The sequence below is a fragment of the Vulpes lagopus genome, chromosome 7 (assembly GCF_018345385.1).
Source record: "Vulpes lagopus strain Blue_001 chromosome 7, ASM1834538v1, whole genome shotgun sequence".
Classification (NCBI taxonomy): Eukaryota; Metazoa; Chordata; class Mammalia; order Carnivora; family Canidae; genus Vulpes; species Vulpes lagopus.
In genome coordinates, this window is record NC_054830.1 from 26361341 (window position 1) to 26376000 (window position 14660).

The 14660-nt window shown below is 36.0% G+C and overlaps 1 protein-coding gene across 13 annotated transcripts in view; it reads right to left on the reverse strand.

Moving 5' to 3' along the window:
- The window catches only part of CFAP20DC (CFAP20 domain containing), a 241375-nt gene that overhangs the window by 78631 nt on the left and 148084 nt on the right, over positions 1-14660 (reverse strand). For 10 of the 13 annotated variants that reach the window (XR_005988931.1, XM_041762017.1, XM_041762021.1 and 7 more), the window contains one exon: positions 11855-12189. The exons of 1 other annotated variant lie outside the window; for it this stretch is intronic. Coding sequence is in view for 11 of the 12 variants with exons in the window: in XM_041762017.1 (XP_041617951.1) it covers positions 11855-12189 (335 nt within the window). In the remaining variant the exon portion in view is untranslated. Of the gene's footprint in view, positions 1-1356; positions 1732-3619; positions 4105-11854; positions 12190-14660 lie in introns of those variants that run through there. 2 more of the 13 variants (XM_041762030.1, XM_041762026.1) reach the window with 2 other exon arrangements.

Genomic DNA, 14660 nt, shown 5'->3' on the forward strand with positions numbered 1-14660 from the left:
ATTTATTACCTGCATTCCACTTATTAGCACACCAAAGAAAAAAATTACAGATAGGTATTAGGTAGAACATCTGTTTTAGAAATATTTCCAAAAAAAAAAAAGGATAACATGCAAAAATATTACTGACCACTTTCATCCTAAATCACCATAAAACAAATCCATTTTCATGATGTTAGATGATTCATGCATGCATACACACATGCATACGAACATGAGAAATAAGGGGAACACCCATTCCAGTTGTATCTGGGTCTTTCTTGTGGAGGGGTCACCATTCCCATAAGAGCCGGTACATGTTTATGGAGCCCAGCGTGGTGGTCCAGGTAGCAGGTCTCGACTCAGACAATCTCCATTCAAGTTCTAACTCTTCAACTAGCCAGCTGTTGTCCTTGAACACCGTGCATAACCACTCTGAACCTCAGTCTCCTCATCTGAAACCGAGGATCAAGGTGTCTACCTCTCAGGGTCCCTGTGAGGATTAAATGAAATGTTCCACAGAAAAAGGCTTGGCTGAGTGACTGGCACATGGCAGATATTTAAGACATATCAGCTATTTCTAGTTTGTTAATGATGATGCATATGTCTGTGACTTGTGCAAGGGAAAAATCCACCCTGAATTGCTTAGAACATAATTGAACCAAAGCTTTACACTGAAACACATAGAAAATACTTAGGACATGACAAATAAAGAAAGCTTTCAATGTTTTAAAGAAATGGATGAATATAAGTTCATTTGTTCTGCATGGCTTCATTTGTTCTCTGGTGTTTAAGTATAGGTATGGAGGGACTTAAGGAAGAAACATACCAACACAGGAAGGAAGAAAATCAATCTGATGAACATGAATATAGCCACCAAACTAGTCTAGGGATTTACTCAATGACACTACTTTACTGTTAACCTTCACTCATGCCATTTATTATTTAGGAAACTGCTGCAAAGAGACCAGAAAGTGAATAGAATAATGATGTTTTTACGGTTCCTAATGTAGATTGTTATTGAAAATCTGTCAATTTCACTGGCAAGCCTTTGGCTCAGAAATAAGATCTTCATTTATAATTTGCAGGCAGTGATAACTAGAATTATGAGAAGTAACCGAGAAATAAAAAAAAAAACTATTATGATAATTATCTTTCTCATTAAAAACATGAGGCATTCTATTATCACTGGGATGTGCAATATACTCTTTAACAGCTGCTGCTACTGAGCTAAAACACATCTGAATAGGAAGGCAAATACATTACTGATCACCCAAATGATGAAAAATAGGTCCTGCTGAAAATGCGTGCGAAGTGGAACAGAACAGAACACAGCAGGACGTACTGCCCGCCTATGCAAACCAGAGGGATACCACTTACAGATACTTCAGGAATCAGTCTCAACTTTTCCCCTGAGATCTCCTTGAGCAAGGTTTTATTTATTGAAGCTGGTACTTGATGGGTTGGCTGGTCCTTTGCTTTGATAAGAGGATCTGGAATTTTCTGAGAGGATTCACTTCTTCCAGGGGGAGAAAGGCATGGCGTAGGCACCATGCTCCTTTGAAAGTCTTTTCTATCTATCTGCTTTGCCAAGGAATTCTGGCTTTCTGATGTTCCTGCTTCTGCGTAGGCACTTTTTAGAGGTCCTTTATCTGTTCGCCTTGCAGCCTTCCCCAACGTGCTCTCTAACGTTAACTGAGTTAACCCTGAAGGACTAGCTGCTGGACTCGGGGAGCCCTGGATACTGTTGTTATCCTACATAGGGGAACAAAGTGAAACCATGTTGAGTCAAAATCTGTGGTGAATAAACTACTGATAACAGTTCTTAATAAGTTCATGTATTCTCTGAATAAAAAGCAAAAATATATATATATATATATACTATTTTATTCTGCAATAAAAATATGAGCAACTAAAACCAGCAACGTAAGTAGGTATATAAACCGTTTGTTAAGGTGCCCTACTATGGTATCTGGTCTTGGTAAGGCATGTATTTTTTTTTTTTTACCATTGAGTTACAAAAGAACCATTTAAGAAGAGGTCACTAAAAATATAGTCCTTTCAAAAAAGCATGTGGAAGAAGAGATCTATAGGAAGTTATCTAAGATTTGTAGACTTTGAATTCCCAATGAGCTGACTCTGTGCGAAGAGAAAGAGCTAGAACTATTAATATTTAGCTTATTTAAGCCGGGAAATGCTACTTTAAAAAGAAGTGGGCCTATCAAAGTATTTTTGTCTTAAATTATTGTAGGGAAGTTTTATTGTTGAAGAGCAATAGATAGTAGACATGTTTTGTGAAATACTTTTCTTACATGAAAATTTCAATTATAGAAAGTATTTTTTTCCATAAAACATGAGCATCATGAAATATAATTATTTGGAAAGCTACATGAATTTTTCAAGTACATAGTTCTGAGATTATCCCTAGGAAAGCAAAAGTTTTAATTTTTAAATCTGAGAAAGGAGGAAGTACAAACATAAAATCAATGGCTGTGAAAGTAAATAATGAAAATGAGAAATACAGTACATTTTTAGTAGGTGGATTTTTCTGCTATAAAATAAGAAATTTAAAAAACAAACTAATGTGATCACTGCTTATTCTTGCCGGGGTAGATTTTTCTAACTTGTCTTATTTAAATATATAATAAATAAATGGATATTAAAATGATAAACTTAGGACAGAAAAAAATCAATAAAAGCAGAGTATATATATCTATATAGATTTAAAGATTTTATTTATTTATTTTTATTTGAGAAAGAGAGAGCATGCATGCAAGCCAGTGGAGGGGTAGGGGGAGGGAGAGGGACAAGAGGACTCCCACTGAGCATGGAACCTGACCCAGAGCTCCATCTCATAATCTTAAGATCATGACCTGAGCCAAAATCAAGAGTTCAATGCTTAACCAACTGAGCCACCCAGGTTCCCCAAAAAGCAGATTGTATTTTAGAGACATTATTTGATGCCTGAGAATATATATCTTTTTTTTAATTATTTTTATTTTTTTAAATTTATTTATGATAGAGAGAGAGAGAGAGAAAGGCAGAGACACAGGCAGAGGGAGAAGCAGGCTCCATGCACCAGGAGCCCGATGTGGGACTCGATCCCGGGTCTCCAGGATCGCGCCCTGGGCCAAAGGCAGGCGCCAAACCGCTGCACCACCCAGGGATCCCCTGAGAATATATATCTTACATTCAGTTTCAGAAAGCTATTTCCTATCCTTCCATTTATAGCCACAGAGAACCAAATATCTAGTTATTCCCAAAATTTGGTTTTTTATTTTTAATTAAACATTTTTTTAGAGTGAGCGAGAGAGAAATAATGCATTCAGGATCAAGGTGGAGGTGCAGAGGGATAGGGAAAGAGAGAATCTCAAGCCCACTTCATGCTCAGCAGGAAGCCTGATGGGGCTGGATCTCAAGACCTCAAGACACTCATGACCTGAGCCAAAATCAAGAGTTGGATGCCTAACAAACTGGGTCACCCAGGTGTTCCCCCCAAATTTGGTATTTTAATTTTTTTTTAAGATATTATTTATTCATTCATGAGAGACACACAGAGACGGGCAGAGACATAGAGGGAGAAGCAGGCTCCTTGTAGGGAGCCCGATGTGGGACTTGATCCCTGGAAAGGGATCATGCCCTGAGGTGAAGGCAGATGCTCAAGTGCTGAGCCACCCAGGTGTCCCAATTTTGGTATTTTTAAACAAAATATTTGAGTGACTGATTGAACTTTTCAGTTTATTCCTGAGTGTTTGGTCATCATCAACACTCAACACACAGATTACTATCTGAGGTGAGATTGCCGTTTTAGCATAAGTGAAGCATATGTAAAGGCAAGAAAGCCTGCTCTAGATTGCATACAGGCCAGAAGAATTTATTATGCCTTTTAATGAGAAGGGATCTATCCGCCTGTGTGTCTGTCATTGTTCTGCCAATCTTCCTTTCTTCCTAATCCTATCTAGGGTTATTGCCATAGGCGCTGTGGGTGCTGAGGATATAATGGTAGCCCAGAACTGAATCTCTGTCATCCAGGGCCTTTGAAGGGTCCTTGAGTGATGTGACTCAGGAGAATCAGAGATGTCACATGATAGAAGGCATGGGTGTGAGTTCGTGTGGTGTCTGCAGCATCTGTGGAGATAGCAGAGAGGGAGCCAATTAGGAGACTGTTGAGCTGTCATGATTAGAAGCGCTGGGGTGTCTGGTTGAGACACTGGTAGTGGGGATGGATAGGCTGGGCTGATAGGAGAGTTCTGTAGAAGGCAAAGTATGCTATACTTAAGACTCTGGAAATCTCTAAAATGTAGTTGGCAATCCCTAATCCTGTCATAAAATGATTTTCCCTTCTTGTGGAAAGTAGTTGGGATTAGCAGGTAACTGTACTCTCAAGGAAGGTCCTAGAACACTCGGGTCTCAGAACATCTAAGAAACAGCTTGCCTGTCTGAATAAGGAATGAGAATTGCAGGGTGTCTAAGGATCTTCTTCTTGGTATTTGTCCTGGGCCTAAACTTGCTTTGTCTATGCTGGCTTGATCTTCTCATTCATATATTTCTTTATATGGAGAAATTTACTTTCCAGAGCCCCAGGTAAAGAAAAGATAGTGACTGAATGTCGATCCATGGGCCCTTACTTTATGTCCCAAGTGAAAAAAATAAGAAAATTGGGATATTTTCATCCTTGAAACAGTATCGTACAGCCTCAGCTACAGGCACTGGACACACCTTTCCGCTGTACGCCACTTGCTCAATGAGCTCATCCTTCATTGCCACTCTGAGACCCCTTAGGCTGTTCACATGGTTAAAGAACCCCGCCTTCAGGTAGAAAACTGGAAAGAATGCCAGGGACTCGAAAAATGCCTAGTGTCCTAAATTACTAAGGGATGGAGTGGTGACTCTTGCAACTTTTGTTTCATAGAGACAAAAGGAGAATAAAAGTTTAGCCTTGTCTAGAGAAAGTAAACAGAGAATATAGCAAACATCCCTCAGACCCTAGTTCTAAGAAGGTACTGGTGGGAAGTAGGATATATTTCTTGTTAATTCAGTCTGGCCGTTAGATAGTACTATCTTTTCTCCAGCTTTCAAAAAAACCTCTAGTTTAATTTTCTATAATTGTTGTATATACTGGGCAGTGGGTTTTCTGTGACCAAAAGACTCTCTACTCATTCACTTCCATCATATTTTCATTAATAAAAACTAAACATGTTGTGTATTTAAAGCAGACAGGCCCTAAAAATAGGTTCGCTAAAAGCAGGAAAGGTATAATTATGAACCTTTGGGCCACCTTTGATCACTCTGGGATTCCATTTTGTATATCACATAGGCAGAAATTAACTTTTGCAATAAAAATTAGTTCAGTAAATATTTAGTAAGCTCCTGCTATGTGTAAGGCATTTTGTAGGCACTATAGAAGACACACAGGTAAGAAGGACACGGGCATTGACCTTGAGAGGCACAAAGTCTCAAAGGCAAAAAAAAGTATAAAGCAGAAAGACATAGATACCTACAAAGGTCACAGTTTCATATGGGAGAAGGCAGCAAATAGCATTTCAAAAGTTTTAGATGTAATATTGGAGGGGTACTGGCCAGATGTTTGCTACATCATTTTAAAAACACCTTAAAAATCAAATTATTTTTTGCACTTCTGGGGGAGGGGGTCAGAGGACAGACAGCCTTTTTTTCCTTGTAGTAGTTTACTCAGGTGTAAAATTATTTCTTTTTGCTTGGCATGAGCAGTAATTATACACACAAAAATATTCATGAGATGTATATGGACATTCATCTCACATTTTTCCTAAGATACACCCTGGTTTGGAGATGGGCCGAGGAGGACAGATTTAGCTGTGTTCCCTGGTGAACATTCTCTTGGTTGTACTGCATTTCCGCACTAACACATTTCTGCACTATTTTAAATATATGGAAAAGATAAATAACTGGAGAATCTGGACAGAGTATAAAAGGCTTGCTTATTTTGGTTGTCCTAGAACCAATTCTGGTTTATCCCAGATTCTGAAAGGGGAATTATGATAAATGAGAAAGGCAAGAGATACACGAGACCAGTATTTTGACTGGAGTTGAGTTGGCTTCTCTTTTCAAGGGAAAAAAATAAAGAGTAAAACTAGTATTATATTTTCTAAGAGTGGTACAATGGCAAAACTTTATTCCTTTCTTATTTTTTAAAAATATTTATTTATTTATTTATTTATTTATTTATTTATTTATTTATTTATTTAACAGAGAAAGAGAGAGAGAGAGAGAGAGGCAGAGACACAGGAGGACGGAGAAGCAGGCTCCATGCTGGAAGCCTGACGCAGGACTTGATCCCAGGACTCCAGGATCACACCCTGGGCCATAGGCAGGCACTAAATGCCGAGCCTCCCAGGGATCCCTCTATTCCTTTCTTAGGCAACACTTTTGACTCACTAAAATAGGCGATATACGTATAGATGATGGTTACTGATTTCACACATGCAACACCTTTGGGCTTAATAAGCTCTTGGCTTAATTTTTTTCTTGTATAACATGCATTTGTTATGTGCATTAAAACTTAGCTTACTACGACCTGATTGAAAAACAACGTTTTCCCTTTTGGTTTATCATTTAGCTACTGAAAACCTGTACAGCAATTGAATATAATTTGTCAGAGTGGTAAAGAAATTGTCATGCCATTTCAGATTCTGATAGTCTGTTCATCTGTTTCTCAGAAGAACAAATGCAAAATGCTTTTGATTTAACTTAATATATTTTTTAAAAATGTCCCAAATCTCTTGAACCGTTTGTCTTCTGGGCTCAGAGGCATTTGTTTGTTAAATATTCAATCACGCCCCAGTGCTGGAAACATCAATAGAATTTGCCTGATTAACTGTAGCACAGCATATGTACGCTGAAGATGAGAATGATTTCCCCAAGGAGCCAGGACTTCCTCTGTTGAACTACGTTTCTTAAAAGGACATGCAGATGGGCATTTGGACAATAATTTCTGGATGCACAAAATGGATTGCTCTTGCTGAGCTATAATTTTAAAAAGATAATTTTAATGACTCTTGAGGGCCACCTACTTGGAGCAGATGGGACCCAAGCTCTTTGTATCACAACTTTAATGTTGAGCGAGTCAGGGTAGAGCTCTGTTTTAGCCTTTGTAAAAGCAGATGATCATATTTATTTATATTTCATTTGATTTTTTTAATTCAGTCCACTGTGAAATGAAGTCTTGTATAACATTTTTAAAAGTTCTGTAAAAACACATGTCTGCAAATATTCCAAACATACTTTTGATAACAGTTTTGAAATCTGTAATTGAGACTGAGTCAGCAGGAGTCTTTACTCTTGTCCAATGTTTTAGTGACTAAATGCACGCATTGGCAGCATCCTGAAGCTGGATCTGGGCACCAGCAGACAATAGGGATGATATAGGTATATACTTCTGCTGTCAACTAAAAAGCATAGTTATTTGCATAGATATAGCTAAAGACATTGGTCATAAAGGAATGAGAAAAATCATTTCTTCTTTGATGGTAACGAGATTACCAAATATATCAAATATACTCAAATATATCTTAAATGTCTTCACTAACAACCATCCCCAAGAAATAGTTCTACTTCCACCTCTTCAATTTTATAGGAAACTGATAAAGTAATACAGTTCTTTCTGGATGGAAAAGATAATTGATAGTGGTATCTTATAATGCATTTGACTAGTTTATGAAAAAGTAATGAAAGGAAGACGTAACTGCTTCTAACAAGTAACTAACCTGCAGTAGGCTTGATATTAAAAGGGGTTGGACAAATTTTAAAAAATATCTTTACCTAAAGCCAATGATGCTTCATAGACAAATAGCAGAAGTTAGAAGGACTCTATAGGATGGGTAAACACCATCACATGAATATTTGGGGAAAATGATGAGCCTCCATTAATTGTATAACATATCTTTCTAGAAGTTAAGACTTCATGCTCTTTTAGCTGATAACATTTTAAAGATTTCTTTTGGAAACCCCTGTGTACAAAAAACTATTTATCTGTATGATGTTTATCTAATAGCAAAAGTGGTAGAATTATAGTCTAAGCAGACAAGAGTTTTATAATTTTTGTTACTTGCCTATAACAATGAAGAGCCAAGTCATAAGAATCATGGAGCCTGTGACTTTTGCAGAGAGGAACAGAGCTTTATAAGAGAGTAATAAAGACCTAGAGCTGTGAACGGCTTTAAAAAATTTCTCACACACAGTAAATATTAAATTTGCCTGGTGGGTTTAGAGAATATGTTATGTTGTAATCCATAATATACAGGAACAAAAATGCAAGGCAACATATTCAAAATAGTCCTTCCATTTTTTTTCCCAACACAGACATCAACATTTAAAAGTTTTAAAAGGTTACACAGAAATACAAACAGGCTCAAGAGTAGTAAATATTCTATTATGTGTATGTACATGTGAGAATGTAATTCAAATTCATTAATCAATTACACAAGGATGAGTGGTTTATAGACTAAAACCAGAAATATAAACTTTAAAGAAAAAAAATGCCATGAAACAGTTTAACTCTGAGGACCAAAAAAATATCTTCAAAGCAACAATATGGGGAAAGCTGAGGAGGAGGACCAAAAGGGTCCTTTTACTCTGTTGTTGGTAAATTCGTCTGCCACAGCCCTCTCTGGAGCTAGATGGGGAGAAGACCTGGAAGCTTCCTAGCTAATTTGAATGCTCTAAGTACTTGGTCCACATAAATCGTCTCCAACTAGGGATAATTTTTTGGCTTAATGTTCCAATTTAGATTGTGATACAGGACAAATTACCTGGCCTTGCAAGTATCTACTTTAGTATGTGATACACAGCCAGAGTTTTGGGGAAAAAAATGACAGTATTTCTAGATGAAAAATTAAATTAGGGAAGTAATAAAATATTAATATAAAGCTAACTATTTCAAGTTGTAAACCAGGTGTATACTCAAAGCCACACTGGAAATAATGGCATAAAATACAAAATAGAGATGATAATAGAAACAGGCTTTTTTTTTTTTTTTCTTTTAGATGCTGCAATAGTGGGAAAGGCACTCTGTTTTAATAGCTTTTCTAGGGTAATTCATTTTACATGGTAGTCTTGATTTTATAGCTATCTATTTCCATAGTGTGCTTTTCAAATACGAACTACAAACTCAAAATTAATTGAGGGAATATTAGTATACATGGCTGTCTGGGGAATAAAATATATAGTAAAGCAAAGACTAAGACCAGAGTATATGCAAAAAAAGAAAATTCATACTTTTGAGGCTCTGCACTGATGAAGATTGCAGATGTGAATTAATGATTAGAAACTTAAATTACAAAATCAATATTACCGAAAGTTCATTTTAATTAGCTTTTACTATTGTATGTATACTTTTCCTCTATCATGGTAACATGATTTGATTTTACTTAGTTTACATGCTACTGAATATATATAATTTCCCTTTAAAAATACTCAATGGTCTACCATCAAATAGGTCTTTTAACTACAAGTTATAAACTTCAAACATAGTATGTAATGTAATTAGCCTCATTCATCCACCATCATTTATGACATGACACTGTTTTCCTCAAGTATAATTATGTTACTCTAAGGATATAACATTCTAAAATAATACAACGAATAGTAAGGATGCCTAAATCAACTAAACTGATTTTTCTTCAAAGACTATATGTAAATAAACATTTTAAATATCTAATCCAATTTCCCAATGACTTACATACTTAATCAATTGGAGAAGTAATCCTAAGGAAAAGAAATTACCAAAACCCCCCCCAAACAACAAATTTGATCACCATAGATTATAGAACTTGTTTAAATATAACCCAGCAATTTTGTCATGTTTTCTATTTTATAGTTTGTATCTTGTTATTGCCTCTACCAAGTATACAAGCTTATACATTATGGTGAGGCTTCTGCCCTCCTATCCGGCAGCCATTCTTAGCCAGCTCCAACTAAAGGTGGGTCAGGACAGGTATTAGCAATGAGATGGTCTTGATATAGACTCTAGCCAAATGCTACTAGTCATTTTGATGGTTGTGGCATGGGGGTGACCAGAGAGCTATGCCACTCAGAGCTTGGGTGATGCATGATACATTTATTTTCAATTTCATGTAATTGGTAATTAGTTTATGTTTGCAATAATAAATGATGAAGGATTGCAGATGTGCAGTAGCTAGTAGCAAAAGAAAGCACATCAAATGATAACAAAATAAAATATTCAGAACTAGTATTGTTCATTTTCTCATGAAGTTCTATTGCTTCCTGTCAAGGCTTATTGTTCTTGTAGACAGAAGTAAGTTCCCCATGTCATGATATTTAAAGGGCAGTTTTCCACAAAACTTCTCTCAAAGTTTTCCAGGGAAGGAACTAACATGTCCCATCTGCCTTGAAATTTCCACCATTACAGGAATTCTTTTGGTTTAGGTAAGAAAGATGGTGCTGTGCTTATGGGAAGGGGATGGGCTATCCCATTAATGAAAAAGTACAGATTATTTTATCAGATTAGTCAATTAATACTGTAAAAGAATTGACAACTGGGATGGGGGCAGTACTAGACGCTGAGGGTGAATGTCTATTTTAGTTTTTATATCTTAATGTTATTCAGGGTGAAAGGGACAAAGATATCCAGAACATTTAAAATGTTGGCATCATGTGTACTATTCAAGCATTAAGGGATTTACAGTAGGTTTATGTTTGGTATGACTAATAGTTTCACCATGCTCAGAAGCAAGGATATTATAAAAAAAGGATTTCCCCATGTACTTTGCAATGGAAACTCATTAAAAGTTGCAAAAACCCGTAATTACTGCCTGAACAATTTCATCATATTTTCAACTGGCTCTGAAGGTAGGAGCAATAATCTAATCCTGCAGTCCAAAGGGGGATCCTTGATCAATCATAATTCTTAAAAAAATATTTGTAAGCATATACAGTTTTTCTAATTATTATTACATAATATATTATACATATAATCTAATATATAACTCACTATATTTATAAATATATTATGTATATTTTAACATATAACAAAGTTATGTATAATTTTGACATAGAAATGATTTGTATAGCTTAATGAAAACATAACTTGACTGTAACCTGCTTTTGAGATAATTATTTTTCACAGGAAATATGGATGCTTATCATTGAACAAAGCTGAAGGAATTTCACAAAAAGTAATTCATTTCATATGGAGAAAAAAGTCATCATAATGTATTAAGCTTTAAACAAATGTTTCAGAACTACTTTATGTTTGGTTTATAACAAATCTTTTTTAAACTTTCTGTGAATTTACTAATTTATAAGATATATTTGTATTCTAAATAATTACAAACCGAAAACCTTGGGTAAGGCAAATCCTAGCACTAATCCATGATTCTTTATCTAAACTTTAATTGGCACAACTCTTGAAATTCTGGGACCATATGGAAAATAATGAGTCCTAATAGGTCTAAGGTGGAGAGATGGCAGGGGAGTAAGGGAGCCAGAAAACCGTCAATTCAGAAGGCTTAGCCACTGCAGCACAATTTCCCCAGAGAGCTAGAACAATGTGTTCTTAATGTTTTACTGGTCTCACCATCATATAACTAAAGTGCACGTTATTTCTCATGCTGTGAGACAAAAATTAAAATAAAAAAAACAAAAACAACCCCAAAACTGGTTTCCATAATTAAAAATGAAATTGGCTGACTGTTAATAAAAAAGGCAGCAATTTAGAGTTACCATAACAACCTGAGGCAACTGTTGACTGACACTGCAATCTGCTGCACTTTTATAAATAGCAGTTGATTTCCCCTCTTTCATTTCAACTGGTTTTCATGCTTATCAGAGCTAATGGAACAACTGTGCTTAAAACGACTTCACTCATCAAGCAGTGTACCTCTTCGCTGCTGTCACCGCCATAAAAGTCTTCCTCTGATTCAGTGTCTCTTCTTGTCATGCTGATATCCTCTTTTAGATCCAAAATAAATGGGCATCCCTCTGGGGACATATTCTGAGTTTTTCCATGAGGTGCTGACCGTGGTCTTGATGAAAAAGTGAAAATGTCCTTTCGAACAACCTGAGTTTCCTTTGCCAGTTGGCCATGTTCACTTTCCCTGTTGGCTTCTAGCCACAGGTGTGAAGTGTGGCAGGAGTCATCATCTGGAAGGAGAGACTGTCTCCTGGACGCCAAATGGGAAATACGATCATGGTTTTCAGGAAATATCCACTCATCTGACATTTGGGAAAGATGACAAAAATTAGAAGAGTGTTCCATCAGTGTCACATTAAAGCAGGTAGTCAGGTTAAAATTTCTGTGTTGAAACAGATTTATCAAATAATGCAGAAGCCAAGGAATGCAATTTATCCACCATCTTGTGACCTGCTAAACATTTAACCTATAGATCACTGCCTATAGCTACAGGCATCTCATTTGCACTTCCTCTCCATCTGAGTTGAAACACTGGCCAGGAAATTTATAAGTCTGAAATCATTATCACCTATCTTGCAGCAAATTCTTTATAGCAGAGTCTCATTAATTTGACATTCCAGGTGGGGAGGAAATCTTCCAAATTTTTGGGTTTGAGTTACTAATATCTTCTTTCAACTGCAGGAGGACAGAATATTTAACAAATTATTTTTAAGTAAAAATTTGGGCATTGTTTGGATTACAAATCATGGAGGAGAGGCATCCATGAAAAGTTAAGAGGCTTTTCCTTTCCATTCTACAGACTGAAACAGGACAATTCATAGACTAAACTGAGTAGACTTTTCCAGTAATAAAATCCACAGAAATACTTGCTAATGTGACTGGTGAAAAAGATCTGTATGTTAAATTATAGGAGAGAATGTTTTGATTCAAAAATCTTTTGTGCATCATTATTTGTTTCAGTTAAAAATACTGTATAGTACCCCTAGGACACATATTAATCAAAACTTAAAAAAATTTTAAACTTTAAAAATTTTTTTGAGATATGGGTGGTACACAATGTTACATAAGTTTCAGGTGTACAACATAGTGAAAAGATTTTAATCTTTTGGGATGCCTGGGTGGCTCAGCGGTTGAGCGTCCGCCTTTGGCTCAGGGCGCGATCCTGGAGTCCTGGAATCGAGTCTCACTTGGGCTCCCTGCATGGAGCCTGCTTCTCTCTCTGCCTATATCTCTGCCCTTTTCTCTCTGTCTCTCATGAGTAAATAAATAAAATCTTTAAAAATAAATTTTAATCTTTTATGTAACATTGAGATAGATTTTTATAACTGTGATCCAGACAAATTGAAACAGACAAATACTTATAATGAGTATCACTAAAAGCATGTTTACTTTCTTCTTTAAAATGACAGCAGGAAAAAGTTGCATTTTCTCAACTTAGTCTATTTTCCTTCAAATTTACTGTTTTTGCTGCATTGTGTCAATGGTGAAAATCTTAATAAAAATCTGTGTTCAGCAGAACCAAACAATGGACATGGTAATTTTACCCTGACTCTTGAATCCTGCTATATTTATCTTCACAGGAACAGTAACCAAGAGATATCTAAGATTTGTTGATTTGAAACTCTAAAGCCTACAGTACAAAAGCAACAAACAAAAAGATCTTAATGGTACAAATAAAGACATTAATGGTACAAATAAAATCATATTCATCATAATGTATTCATTTCTTAAGACTATCATTATATGACTTGCCTATAAAAAGGGTAGCAGATGTACATTTCTTTAGAGAAAATCTGTAAGGGACAAGGCTTTAACATTTTCAGTAGGTTAGTGGCTAACAGCAGGCTGAATCTACTTCACTTGACCACCTTCAAAGGTGATGTGGAGGTCAGGTCAGTATATAGTGAGCAGGTGAAATAAACAGATTCACTGGGCTGTCCTCTTTTGGAGAGCAAATCCTTTTGCATGGCGCTAACCACGTAGTAGATGCTTTGTAAACACAGTAGATGCTTTATTAATAAATAAATTTGGAAAGGATGATAAAAACCAATGTGTTGCATTACGTACATGGATATGTAGAAGAAAACTGGAGGCACATATACTGGGAATCTTCATTACGCAATTCAACAACTTGCATGACCTACTGCCAACCACATTATTAACTGTCAAAAAGTCAAAGTAAAAGGAGTGTTTCTACACCAAATGAACTCTAATTATCTCAACACCACATGCTTTTTTGGAATTTGTAGTTTTACCTCAAGTATTTCCATATCAATTGTAATGAATAATTTGGTGTGTTTTCTTAGGAAAATATGTAAATTACTGTGTAATCACAATATTGCAGCAAACAAGATAAATGCAAGAATGATCACCTAAACATCTAATTAGTTTTTCTACACAGTCAGATTTATGCTAGAGACACTAATTGCGCCTAACATTTTAATGAAGGTTTCAACATTGCATAAATAAGACTGACAAACTACAAACAATTTTCATTTATTTTCCCTTTTCCCTTGCTCAAAAACAATTCGCCTTTGTAAAAGTACACACACCTGCTAGGCAAGATATGTTGATGGGTTCAATGCTCTACACTCCAACCACCTCCATTATAAAGAGGACTCTAGACTTGCAACAATAGGTAATCTTTGGGGACAGTGACAATGTCCTGTGAAAACTTCAAAGTTTCAAACTTTCCTCTGAACACAACTGGTGCATTGAAACTTGGAAATAAAAGTGTCCTTTTCATCCATTAAAGTCAGACAGGCAGTTGGGG